The following is a 14,444-nucleotide window of genomic DNA, read 5'->3' on the forward strand; positions in this document are numbered from 1 at the left end:
ACATTATCCAACCCAGACGACAAGAAAAGATTTGAAGAGGCAATATCGAACTACCTTATTGACAATGACCTACCTAACACAAATATACAAACACTTTGGGATGCTCTCAAAGCATCGCTGAGGGAAACTCACAGATATCAAAACAAAAATCAATAAAACAAGCAATGCCAAACTAGCGAAATTGGAAGAAGAAATAAGACAACTTGAACTGACTCACACTAGAAACCTAGATAAAGATATCCTTTCTCTCCTCACACAGAACAAGATTTTAAGCGAAAGAGCCTTGAACAAAATACAGATTCCTTACTTGTCAGAAGACAATGTGTTTCTATGAAAACCTATCGCCCTGACTGAAACTTCCAATGCAATAGGAACGCTAAAAGAGAATAAAGCAACCGGGCTGCACACATAGAAGTTGCAAAGAGTCATTTAAAAAAAATGATTGTTTATGTGCAGGAAGGGGGACTTTCCTATACATAAACAATTATTGGCCTTTTGCTGTTTTCATGTGTCTGGTGTCTAGTGGGAGCTTGTACATGAGAATACTAAAATTCTCAGCTGCATTGTTTTACTGGAAACTACTGAGTAAACAATATCTGAAGCCTCAATAATGAGTCTGCGGCAAACCAACTATCACTATAATGACCCTTTAGCACCAAAATTCCCTTTAGCATCCCATGACCTAAAGCGAACTTTTGCTTTTTCGTGACAAATGAAGACTTTATTGCCATTTCAAAATGTACTGTTATGTTGAACAATAAAATCAAAAATAAAATTTTAAAAAAACAAAAAACTTTATTGCCATTTCTGAAAGACTTGTGGAAGTTTCATTAACTAACATTCAATTCGCTCTGTGGGGGCCTTTCAATGTTTCAATGGCAATTTCTTGTAAGAGGACATCAACCATTAGACTGATCATGCACAGCCAGAGAGTCTCAGAAATACCGAATTGTTCTAATTATATGTAATGCGAGATGGGTTTGTGGGTATTCTATTGGAAGCTGACTCTCTTTCCAATGGCAGCTCCTCTTTTATTGTGGACACACTCAGCACCTCTTTCACCTGAACAGAGCTTAAAACTTTACCAAAATTGGGGCCATATGCACAATCACAGTTTTCCTCTCAAAGGGGTACCATAAGGATACTAACCTTCCAACTCCCTTTTAATATCTTGGCCAACACGAAAGAGATTCTCATTCAAGCAGCTTCATTGATATTTCTCAAACTACCCTGTTCAGTCATTTGGTGTATAAACATTAACTATCAAGCAACAACCACCAATACCCGAAATTCAAATCATACCACACTTGATAACAAATTCCTACTGAACACAATAAAAACAAGTATTTCAGACTAATCCCATTCATATGTCCTTAAAATCATACAAGGATATTTAAAGACACAATTTTACAAATAGATTTTAACGTAACAAAAGACACACTGCAGGTTCAAAAGGTGACAAAATATCTAAACCTAATCAACAAACAAAGAGATCTGCCGACTGCAAAAGACAAAGATTAGATGACCAATTCCTATCTAGTTCACCATCAGTTTCACAAACAGGATAAGGTAAACAATGAACACTCACCTCGACATATTTTCTGGAATGTAGCCAGAACCTGGAAATCCATCACTTCTCCTTGATGTCAAAGAGTTTTGAGATATGTCAGAGTGTGTTTTCCACGTTTCAACAAGTGTACTGACCGGAGGAAAATGCTGAAATGACTGGTCTCTGCTCGCAACAGTCCGTGGTAAGGATATTGTACCTTGGGCTCCAATCCTGTAGTGAAATGACTGCCCTCCCGAGTTCACACCAACAATGGCAGATGAAGGCATGCTGTTTTGTTCATAGTAGCTGCCATTGTCAAGCTCCTGTTTAATCCCCATGGAGAAGTCTAGATTTGGGAACCCACTGCCTTCACAGTTACCAGTGAATGAAGAAATTGGTGGTCCTAAAATCCCAGAAAGTGAGTAATAATCTTTATCATCCATGAAAGAAAAATAGGATCCCTCCATAAATGGAAAAGGGTTTATTGTTTGGCTGCCTTTAAAGGAGGAATTAGAACAAGACATTTTTGCTGATTCATGCTTCACAGATGCAGAGAAAGCTGAATTAGGAGTGACTGTATTACTGTCTCCAAGACAAGCGCTACTGAAAGCTCCATCTGGGTCAGGTTTAATAAACTTAACAAGGCTGGAATGATCAGCATCACTGTTATTTAAGATTGCATTTTCCAGTACTTCCATTCTAGGAAAATTGATTTCATGAGAGTGCTTTGTTTCTGCATCAGGAACTATATCTGTAGGTGTCCCGCATGCAGCAGGTGTGCCTGAGGTTGGGAAGTTTGGGGCACTGTGTCCTGGACTACATATTGAGGATCCTTTCAAACTTGCAGCAGGGCTGGAAAGAGTAGATCGGTTTAAGATTGAAGGGCTGGAGATTGAGCCTCTAGAACTCTGAATATTTCCAGGACTGCATATTGACGATTTCATAGCAACATTATTTGGACTAGACACTGGGGATTTTACACTGCAATGACTAGGTGGACTTGAAATGGGTGATCTCATGTTACTTAGGGGACTAGAAAGAGGAGAGCCCATGTTACTGGCATGAGCAGGGCTATGGGACATGGAGCTCCTGCTTTCAATGTTTGGTGAACATTCTATGGGTGTTCCCCTGTTCACTGGACTGTGCATTGTTAAATTACCAAAAGTAGCAGAACAAGCAGTTGATGAAATGGAGTTATTTACAGCAGGACTGCAAAGCGAAGATGCCATATTAGGACTACAACCTGAACAACTCCTTTCGTTGCAAATGATAGGGCTTTTAACAGTGCTCCTCAATGCCCCACCATTCAAAGGACTTTCAGAGGATGGTATTACAGATCTTGAGGGTCTATTTGCATTGTTTAAAATGAATCCACAATTATTGTTTTCCTTGTAAAACCTGGCCATTAGTTCCACATTTTGATTATTCTTAGAAGGGCTACCGGTTCGCTGCTCATGGTGTGGATCGTAGGTGAAATCTGCATCCCGTATCGAGTCCATATATAAACCCATTGATTCAGCAACTGTTGCAGATAATTCTTTTGATTCTAGATCAGGTTTTGCATTTTGTGTTAAAATGCCGGACTGATCATTGTCTTGCTGGAGGTAAGGGAGTAGGTCTGGCTTTTCCTTATTGATTCCTTGATCACTGTTTTGGGGAAAAGAGCAGGAACCGCGGCTAATGTTTAGAATTTCCATTGAGGAGCTGCTGTGTGCTTGCGGTCCAGCCCCTGCAGCTGAACACCCTGCTGAAGGAGGAGCTTGGCCCCATCTTCTCTCCATATTGGCTCCCTTTGGACAATCGGAGTATTCTTTGGTCTCCATACCTAGCACAAATAGATTAATAAAAGAAGTTGAGACAAGGTGCATTCACTTATGTGCTAAAACTGATGAAACAGATGGCAAATAAACATATCAGTGGCAAAATATAATTGCACTTATCAAGGTAAAGCAACTGTAGACAAGAAGAAAAGCAAGTTACGGAATGCTTTATCCTTCAAGGACTTTTCTAGAGGGAAATGATGAATAAATGCATCTGGAACATAACGTGGCTTAAAAGGAGTAGATGACCTTGAAGGAAAGGGAGGTCTTAAAAACTGGGCAAACTTTTAAGTCACACACCACGTACTTCCAGGTGACACATTTTAGAAAATGAAACATCCGTTCTGCTGATAGACACACTTTCTTCGCATATTATAAAAGGGAGTAAAAATATATCTACACTTGACTTAACAAAGAACAGTAATTGAAAATTGCACAAAGAACTGCAGAACGCATCATGCTAGGTTGTTTATATGTAACAACAACTACAACATACGCACACAGTCACGCAAACAACTGTTCTCAAATTTAAACTACTTTTCATGTGCATTTGCTATTAGTTATGTTAACAGGAATTTATAGAGCGCAACTATCACTCCGAGGAGCATCATGGCGCAAAAGCGGATCACTTGACAGACAGGGTCGCTGAAGCTGGAGAAATAGATTAGATGAGTGCTCTGCAAAGTGCATCCGGGGCATTAAAAATCCAGGTTTTCAGGACCTTCCTGAAGAGAGTTTCTGATTGGATGAAACGAAGGTGGTAGGGGAGTTGGTTCTAGGCTTTGGACCCAATCACTGCAATTGATTTTCCCCCTTTTGAGACACATCTGAAGGCTGGGGGTATTAGCAAATTTGCGTTAGATGATCTGAGAGTGGGGTATGGTACACAGCGTGCAAATCTAGGCTGAAGGTAGTCGGGCCTGAGGAATGGAAGATTTTAAAGGTGATTATCAGAATCTTGAACAGGATTCTTTTGTGGATTGGTAGCCAATGTAATGCTTCCAGTGCAGCCGATGCTGATGACGTCCTGGGCCATTTTAGTACTAGGCGGTCTGTTGCAGTAGTCCAGTCTAGATGTGATTACGGCCACTGCGACTGCTTGTCTTGCCGTACTGGGGAGTAAGTCAAAGAACTTTTTAAGTGATTTTATCAGGTGGAAAAAGGTACCCAAAACAAGCAAAAGTACAAACCCTGCTGTAAGGTGACCTCTTAGGCAACAATATATACTCTCTCTAAACCAATTTACTTAACCTGCTGTACACAAGTTCAATACCTCTCAGTCTCAAGTTTCAACTCTTATCACAATGTTGTTGGCATCACAGTATGCTACAAATCACATCTAAAGTTATAGTTTAAAAAGATTTTATTCAAATAAGTACCTCCCTAGGGGTTACAATCTAAAACAATTCATTGTAATTATTAAAAACGAATATCATTAAAAACAGTCTTTTTTTAATGATATTTTTGTAATGATAATGTTGGGGAGAGTGGGGATGCTAGAGGGCCACCATAGACTAGGGGAAAGGGTGTTTCATTTCCCCCAATTGAATGATTTCTGTTTTTTTCTGAACTACATTTTAGGTAATTGGCTTTTATCCAGTGAAAAACCGCTGTGAGGCATTGACGGAGATTTTCCTCAGCCAGTGTGGTGTTTTTATCTAAGACCAGGATTAGCTGTGTGTCATCTGCATATGAGATGGTCTCGATGTTAAAGGATGATATCAGAATAATCAGTGGGGCCATATAGACATTACAAAGCACTGGGCTGAGAATGGAACCTTGAGGAACCCCGGAGAGCAGAGGTTTTTCTGCTGACTGGTATTGCCCAAGGGTAATGACTTGTCTTCGGTTTTGTAGTAACGATTTTAGCCAGCCCAGGGCGAGATGAGAGATGCTGTAGGATTTGAGACGGTCCAAGGGGATGACATGTAAGACTGTATCGAAAGCAGCTGATAGGTCTAATAAGACCTATACAGCATTCTTTCCCTGATCAAGGGCAGCTTTAAGGGATTCAGCGGTGTACAGGAGGGCTAATTCCCTACAGTACTGAGGCCTGAAAGCTGATTGATTGAGGTGTAAGATGTCTGCTCCTTCCAGTTATGTCATAAGTTGAGAGATAACTAGTTTTTCAGTAATCTTGCTTAGACATGGAAGTATGGAGATGGGTCAAAGACTGGTAAGGGTGGTGGAATCGGCAAGTTGTTTCTTTTGGAGAGGTTTGACTGCTCCACGTTTCCATTCATTGGGAACTTCGGGTAGTGACAGGGAGGCATTTATTATATTGTTGATGACTGGGTTAACAGTATCTATCATTGCATGTAGTATAAAGGGGGGGACAAGGATCAAAAGGAGAACTCGATTTAACAGCAAGAGTGGCCTGGTGAGTTTGGTCTAGGCTGATAGCCTGAAAAACTCGGAAGGATGGTCTGTTGTTTCCTAAATCGACATTAGTATTTATGGGGGGGACTGGGTGCTGGAAAATCCTGTTGTATTGATTGGACCTTCCGTTCGAAATAATCCGCTATGTGGTCACAGAGTGACCTTGATGGGGGGATCTCTTGTTTAAGGGCTGTGGGGTAGGTGAAGGAGTTGACTATCTTAAAGATCGTTTTTTGGTTTGAGTTAGCCAGTTTATGCATTTCGGTAAAGTAGGATTTCTTGGCCGCTTTGATTTATTGATGGCAGTGTTTAAAAGTAGCTTTAAACTTGGTTAGTATAGCCTGTTCATATTTTTGTCGCCATCTATGTTCCAGGTTCCTGCAGTGGCTATGTTTTTCTTTTAGGATTTGGGTGTACCATGGAGCGGAGGGTTTCCTGTCCAGTTGGTTGTTTTGTGGGCCAAGGGATGCAAAACGATCCCTCAAGGTGGACATCCACGGCATGAAGAGTTGGTGGTCTATTACTGGATCCCCTGACAGCCTAAGCCTACAGACTGAGGCTTCTCGATTGAGATCTGGAAGGGCTGCCATATCCTACCACCTGGGCTTGACTATTTGAGGGGTGGGGATGTGTCCCTTGACATTTTTGGGCACCTAGAGGTATAAGCTTGTGCTTGGACCAAGTTAGGCTAACTGGGCCTTGACTGTATGGGTCGTAAGATTAGAGCAGATACCATCAAGAGTGTGGCCTGCATTATAGGTCAGAGTATCAGCTGCTCCAAGCCAAGGGTATCCATGATTTCCCAGAAGTTTATTGCACCCGGGTGATTTTGAACGTCTAGGTGGATGTTAAGATCTCCTAATAGGGAGAAATTGGAGAATCTGAGATTAAGTGGGCTCACAATATCTCCAATGCTATCCAGGAAGGTTTTATAAGGGCCTGGTGGGCGGTAGAGCAAGGCTCCTGCGAAAGCGAGTCCTATAGTTGGAAGCAGAAGCCGATCCCTTCTGCACATTTGAGGTCTGATATTTCAAATACTGAACATTTGTACAGTAAGTCAAACGCTTTTTCACTATTTGTGGGGCTCCACTGTGTGAAACCCCACGCCCCTTTATGTTACCATACGTTACCATGTAGATAGAGGTTTAAACTTGTTCTATCTCACAGCTGACTAGCACTTGTTGGTGGAGATCAACACAACACTTTCAGTCACCATGGGAGTGATTTCATGAGTACATCAATACATGCTTTTTAAATATGCCCTATAATTTCATATAAATTAAGTAGTACTGTGATCCTCCTCCTTAACTATACATTTTGAAATTATTTCTTTATACTTACAGATAGCTGTGCATTTGGTGCAATGTTTTATTTCAGAATATAAACTTCACCCCACTGAAGTTCAAGAACACATTTGGGAATTGACTGTCTTTGGCGGGCAAAGTGATGTTTCCTTTAGATTATAGCCTCATTTGGAATTTGTTTGAAATCACTGGGACTCAAACAAAAGCAATCCTGAGTGAAAAAGTGCATAATCACAGCTTCTTCTTTTAGTATGTCTCGAATGTTATTGTCATATGTCTAACTGTGAGTCTGGGTGATACTGTTGAATTTTTCTTTACTACTGCTAAATAATATCATTGATCATTTGAGACATTTCTATTGCTATTTAAATTTCCAGCACTGTTTATACCAGATGTAAATTGCTAGCATGTTTTAAATGTGTTTAGGGTTTGGCTATTTAAAGTTGGATGCTATGGTTTGAACCTCACTTCATTGTCAAGTTCAAACAGAAGGAATAGTCTAATTGTTTGCCTTTAACAAAGCGTACTCACCTTTCACTGACGGACAACTAGTATTCATGTAAGACTCACTAGAGTTGATGTCCTATTTGTATTGGTTTTCAACAAATGTAAAGATACAAACAAATATTTTATCTACTTTCGGATATACATAGAGATTTCATTATTTTGGTAATCTATATTTCAAATACTGGATCAAAGAATACAAACTGTTCCCAGATTGTATCATATTTATGCAGCAAATTCACTCTGTTGAAGTGCATTTTTTCTTTCACAAATATCTTTTTCATTTTATTAATTCACATGGTGAACTGAGCAGGATCTTTAGCTTTCCAAATTTCGGCCACGATACAGAGCGCTATCAACATAGAAATAAAAAGCCATCTACTCTGGTTCTATGATGTAACAACTAAATATCTGGAACATCCCAATAGTGCTACAATTTTTTAAAACGTTATTGAGAGTGCAAGCATGTTGTTGATATAAATAAATACTGAATACCCACATTTTTATAAATATGGACAAGTCAAAAACTTAGGATTCCATGTACCAGTACTCAAATATCTAAGTGACTTACTGGAGATATTAGCATTCTGTTTGTGTAGCAACTTCCAGAGTGTAATCAAAAAAAGCCATTGAGCAAATACTTGTATTCTTTTTTATTTGCCCCCTTACTTCTTCAAATATCTGCTGTGATACCTCATTCCAAATCTTAAGATTTATGCCAAAAACAATCCTACTTTTCCGTTTATTTATTATATTACCATTTAACCTTCATATTATTGATACTGTCACATATTTAGCTCCTTGGCCAATACCTTCATATTTCATTTTCTTCAGAAATACAGTTTCTACAATGCTACGAGATTTTTCAAATTCTTTATTAGGAAGATGGTTTAACATTAATGGTCTGCATGTAAGAAAACCTATACCACCCATCTGGGTTTCTTTTTTATTAGCTGTTTAATCCCATTAGACCAGGCAACCATTCAAAAAGCATTTGACAATTTTATCAATGTCAAATCAGCTACAGCATTTTCTTTTCTTTTCTTTTAGGTTGCTTCATACATTATATGTAGTTTTCTGCATTTACATGCAGATTTTATACATTTCTACTTATCTTCATATATCGTATGTTCAAAGATTTCAGGCTTTGTTAGAACACTAGTTTGAATTATGGGCTTCCTTTTTAAAAATTATCAAATGGTAACTTTTTACCAATGATTAGGATAAAAAAAATAATTCTCATTATAGCTTGTTTCTGAGAATCTAGTCAGATTTAAAATTTTAATGACCATAAAGTAGTTCCGGAAACCTGGAACTGCTACTCCACCCTTATCAATAGGCAAAAAGAATGTCTTAATACTTATTCTCAGTAGTTTTTGCACCATTAAAAGAGTTATTTAGACTCTCTGATAGTGTGAAAAAATTCAATAATGAATACTGTGCTGGCGCTGCATTTGCCTAGGGCTGAAGTGGTCTCTGTCCTCTCTGAATTTAGTCCCGTTGACCATGCCAGCTCTCTCAGACTCCTTAAATCCCTTAAGTCCGGCTCTCCCAACGATCCTTGTGTGGCCAGACTATTATCTGACGTGGCAGACACAATTAATTTAGAGGTGAACCTCATGGTTAACAAATCACTGCGTGAAGTGTGTGTGCCAAAGGCATGGAAACACGCCTTGATTCTTCCATTACTTAAGAAGCCGTCACTCGACCCATTGGTCCCGGAGAACTACCGCCCTATCTCGCTTTTCCCAAGTTTGGCTAAAATATGCGAGAAGGTAGTCACGTTCCAACTTACCAACTTTGTTGAGGGGGCAGGTTTGCTTCATCCGGCTCAATCTGGCTTCCTTGCTACTTATAGCACGGAGTCTGCATTGCTAGAGGTCACAGAGTCGATTCGGGAGTGTTTGGATGCCGGCAGAAGAGCAGCATTGGTTATGCTTGATCTCTCGGCGGCGTTCGACACGGTGCCTCATGCCATGCTCCTTGATCGCCTATTGGAAATAGGAATCTCTGGGACGGCTTTGCAATGGATTAATTCCTTCTTGGAAGGAAGGCTGCAGCAGGTTTGGCTCCCTCCGAGTGCCTCTGTGTCCATGGGGGGATCCACTGGGGTGCCGCAGGGGTCATCGCTTAGCCCTCTTTTATTTAACATCTACGTGACTCCACTGGTTTACCTGGCGGAGTCGCTGGGGGTTAAAGTGATGGCCTATGCCAACGACACCCAGTTGTTGCTTACCTGGAACAAGGAGGATGACTCGGTTGTGACAGACTAACATTGCTTGTCTTCGGTCTTTTATTGGCTGGCTATTGCCCAGCTGAAATGCAACGAAGGAAAGTCTGAAGTACTGCTGTTTGGCTCCTTTGCACCGGACTTTGGAGAGAGACTCTGGCCCTTGGGCTTTCCTCGCCCGGCGGAGAAAAACGGTGTCGCCACAAACCTTGGCGTCTGGTTCGATGAGAATCTGAACTTTGTGACGCATGTAAAAAAACTGGCTGGCACCTGTTTCGGTCTGCTGAAAAACTTGAGGAAGTTTCTTCCTTTTTTGCCTAGTAAAGCCAGAGAAACGGTGGTTCGTGCATTGATTCTTTCCCTTTTGGATTACGCCAACGCCCTCTTAGTTCGCAGCCCTGGGTTCCTTGTGAAGAAATTGCAAGTGGTACAAAACTCGGCAGCTAGACTTCTTGTGGGGTTGTCATTCAGGCACAGTGTTCGGACTCATTTACGTTCGTTACACTGGCTTCCTGTTGAATCTCGCCTGAAATGTAAAATGTTGTCAATTGCTCAACGGGCCCCTTATGGTCTTGGCCCTATCTATTTGCAGAAGAGGTTTGCTTTGTACAAACCAGGGAGACAGTTGCGCTCTTCTGCTCAGCTGCTGATGCAGACTCCGAAGTTTAAGCGCCAGCAACTGGGGGGAAATTCCTTTGTGCGCAAAGCTGGTTTGGGCTGGAATATGCTGCCCTTAGCCTTGCGGGCTATCCAGGATCCACTGCTGTTCAAGAAAACCTTAAAAACGCTGCTCTTTTAATTGGATAACTGTGTATTTTTGTCCTTTTTGATGTAAGCGCCGGGACACTTCCGAGTAGCTGTGCGCTCTACAAATTAAAGTAACATAACATAACATGGCAAACCAGACAAAAGAAATAGTACTGAAGTAATATATTCATCGTGATCAATCATGCTCTTTCTATGAGGGTAATTGGAAGTGGATACCAACTTTCTTGTAAACTTCTAATTTTTATAATAAAGTTGCATAGTTTAGCCCGTAAAGATCTTGCCAATGTTCAAAGATCCATACAACCAAATATCTGTTTTATTTTTTTACTACAGTTACTTGCAAAGGGATGTGCAATACTTCCTTCATGGCCTGAAATAATAATACATCCATTGCAGTCGGATTTATTTTAAAGTTTCCAGCCCAGTAAATGTTGCTAATATATCTCATGCTACCTGTGTATTACTACTTTGAGCTTGTAGCATCAGCAAAATTATCTGATACTAGGTGCAGAAGGATGCCTTTGATTCTGGATACAGAAGGATAAGTTGATGCTACGTTAGGAATTTTCTAAGTATAATAGTCAACGGTTCAATATAAAAAGCAAACACACAGGAGACACTGGACAGCCCTTGTGTGTCCCACGAGTAATAGTTACATATTTAATTAATTTGATATTAAGTATCAGACCTGCCAAAGAGTCTTTATAGGGAAACATAATTTACAACGCACGCATTACAACGCGTGTCATTACAACTAATGTTTTACCACGCGAAATCCATTACAACGCATGTCATTACATCGCATGTCATTACATCGCATGATCCATTAGAGCGCATTCCCCAAAGTAACGCCCCGGCGGAGTTAGAATAGTAATTGCGTTCTAATGGAATATGCATTGTAATGACATGTGTTGTAACGACATATGTTGTAATGGATTTTGCGATGTAAAAAATTCATTGTAATGACGCGTTGTAACGTGTGCATTGTAAATTGTCATATTCATCTTTATATAGTGATGCTATCAACTTCGTCATCTAGGAGGGAAACTCCATGCTTGCTAACACCTCAGGGAGCTAAAGGGTTCTTTCCTTCAGACTCCCTTTGTCAGTGATGGGTCAGGCCGCAGTAGCCAAGATGTTTTTTCTCCCTCACTGCCTCTATCTTATTAAAAAAACTGGATAGCTTGGTCTGTTTGATATAGCAGGGTGGCACAGTTGGTCCTTAAGTGCGACTTGGATGACGGAGACCATGCTTTTCCGGACGTACAACACTACTATTATGCAGCAAATTTACAACATGCCGCAAGGTGGTTGTCCGAATCCGACAGTGTGGAAAAGAGTTTGTTAGTTGACATGATGGGAGAGAATACTTTGGTGTGCCTGTTGATGCGGGTGTGGGCGGAGTACAGTGAAATGCCTGGTCCCATACGTTGTGAACCAGACAGCGGTGATCTGGGAGGCAGTGGAGGGGAAGGTGCTGCACAGTGCCCCTTTGACAGGGAGCTTTGTCTCAGGGATCTTGTGCTGTTTCCGGTGATTGATATGTCTCCATGGAACAATAGAGGGCGAGGGGTTGCCGGGTGGCAGGGGGAGGTCTTTATTACCTTCCAGGAGACCTTTGTGGTGGGACCACACCAGTTCCTCCATTATGCTAAGCTGTAAAGCACCGTGCGGGAGGTGTGGGCTGGGTTCCTGGTGGTGCCACAACCCTCTCGAATGATCGGTGCCCCTATGCTGCACATAGGGCCATGGAAAAAGATATTGAGGAGCCCATTGCCGATGCAGATTGGATGCGTGCATGTGAGTTGGTGCGGAGGATATCCTGTCATCATAGATTTAGGTTACTACATTTCAACTTTCTGCAATGCACCTATGTCACCTATAGACAGCTAAATAGGATGAACTCTTCCAAGGAGGCAAGCTGTGCATGGCGAAGGAGTTGGGGCAAATTTTTTGCACTTGGCCTGGGCCTGTGTTGTGATTCAGGGATTCTAGAGAGAAGTAGTGCCTACGATTGCTAGGACAACGGACCTAGTAATCCCGCTGGTTCCACTTGCATGCATTTTGGGGGTGGTGGCAAGATCCAAGGGGTGCAAGATTCCCTTCAGCTTGCATTGTTATAGGCCAAAAGGCGAACAGCCATTGGTTGTTTAGACACTAGGGCGCTGCTGAAGGCTTTACTGTTGCAAGATTTGCTGGAGTGGGGTATTGTGAAGGAGATGCAGCTGCGCCTTGCCCGTACGGACAAAGGTGCCATGGACGCGATTATGATGAGGGGGCTCCTCCTCAATAACCTAACTGATGAAGGTAACTCTAGCTCAGAGGATGGCTGGGATGATGAGGTGTGAAGTATTGACACGCTATGCCTATATATAACCAATGTGACAGCCAAGTGAAACATTGATGAAATATTCACTGTATACCTGGCTTGATGACTTGGCACTCTTGTGATATTGTCCACTTCCTGGGACATTTCACTGCTACTTTTGTTCTGCCATGTATGCAACTATGTCTTTCTGAACTGCCATAATATAGGACTGTAATATTCTCTCTGGAATATGCACAGGACCTTGCATGGCTTGTGCTGTTATATTTCTTGATAAAACCAATAAAATAAAGTTTAAAAAAACAAAGATTTTATACCTCACTGCAGGACAACTATCATCACCTGGATGTTTACGATTTTGTAGGCTGCTCGCTGCTATTTCTACTTATTCTTGTGTAAAGGTGCTATTAATATTTGTGCATCATGCCTAGGACAGGAATTTTTATTTTCTCTTAAGATGCCTGAATGTTTGCAGAGGGGGCAATATCTGAAATGTGATATATGTTTCTGAAATGGACTTGTAAAGTCTGGCCTATATTAAATATATTATTCTTAGGCTCTTGCACTGATAGAAGTATTTCTGATAAAAGCCACTTTTGTAGCCCAAACCAATATTTTGACCGCTATTTCTCCTCCTTCGCCCTGTTTCAGAATTAGCTATCTCATTTTCTAATATGTGTTGTGTTCTGCCAATGACAGCGCATAGATCGGTAGAAGATCTCTTTGTTTCTTTATTTCTTGTCCCTAGGCCCGTGCCCACACGCACATCTAATCCCTTGCCCCTAGCCCCCTGGAAGTGCCCGCCCCACTCTCTGACCGGAGGTGGGGTCTGGTCTCTGACCCCTCCCTTAGGTCATCTGAGTGCAGGGTCCTAGTGCCCCTGACCCCAGGACACTACATCTCCCCCTTTGTCACAAAAGAATGCAGGGAGATGGTGATAGATCCCATTGTGTGTCCGGAAAGAACTAGTGATAGTGGGAGAGAAAAAGCGAGAGAGAGAGAGAGAGAGAGAGAGAGAGAGGAAAGGGGAAGAGGCATTCCATCCTCCTCATCATTGCATTTCTTCAATCAGTCTTTTTGTATTTTTTCTCACTCTTTTCCTTTCTTGTGACTCCTCATCTTGTCCTCCGCAGTTGTCCGTGCTTTTTCCTCCATTGTCTACTGATTTGCTTCTCTCCTGGGCGCCGATGTTCTCTACTGCAGTGTCCTCTCCTTTTTCATCAATTGTCTTCACTCCTTTAAAGTGAGAACTGTTCCGTGTTATTTGATAGGGGCCCAATTCCGCCATGACCATTGACCCCTTGACTTCTGAAATTGTCATTTGGTCCTTTGAGAATGGGCTGTCAGACTTTCTCCTCTGACGCACCACTACTTGGTCTCCTTGCTTCAGGTGACTCAGAGTGGCATGTCGCCTGGCGTCCGCGTATGCTTTCATCTTCTCCTTGCCCTCATGGTCCTTGAGATGCTGCTGTGTTCTGGTGACTTCTTTGCTTCTAGCTGAGGTAGCCTTGTTTTGCTTGACCTTCCCAGCACTAATTCAGCAAGGCATCCATTTATGGAGCGG

The 14,444-nt window shown here is 41.6% G+C and overlaps 1 protein-coding gene across 4 annotated transcripts in view; it reads right to left on the reverse strand.

Annotated features, from left to right (window-relative positions):
* NR3C2 (nuclear receptor subfamily 3 group C member 2) overlaps positions 1-14,444 on the reverse strand; it is an 818,592-nt gene that overhangs the window by 759,238 nt on the left and 44,910 nt on the right. For all 4 annotated transcript variants that reach the window (XM_078676907.1, XM_078676905.1, XM_078676904.1 and 1 more), the window contains exon 2: positions 1,589-3,374. In XM_078676907.1, the coding sequence (XP_078533033.1) occupies positions 1,589-3,372 (1,784 nt within the window). In that variant the 5' untranslated portion in view covers positions 3,373-3,374. The remainder of the gene's footprint in view (positions 1-1,588; positions 3,375-14,444) is intronic.

Source organism: Lissotriton helveticus, chromosome 2_1 (genome assembly GCF_964261635.1).
Source record: "Lissotriton helveticus chromosome 2_1, aLisHel1.1, whole genome shotgun sequence".
In the NCBI taxonomy this organism is placed as follows: domain Eukaryota; kingdom Metazoa; phylum Chordata; class Amphibia; order Caudata; family Salamandridae; genus Lissotriton; species Lissotriton helveticus.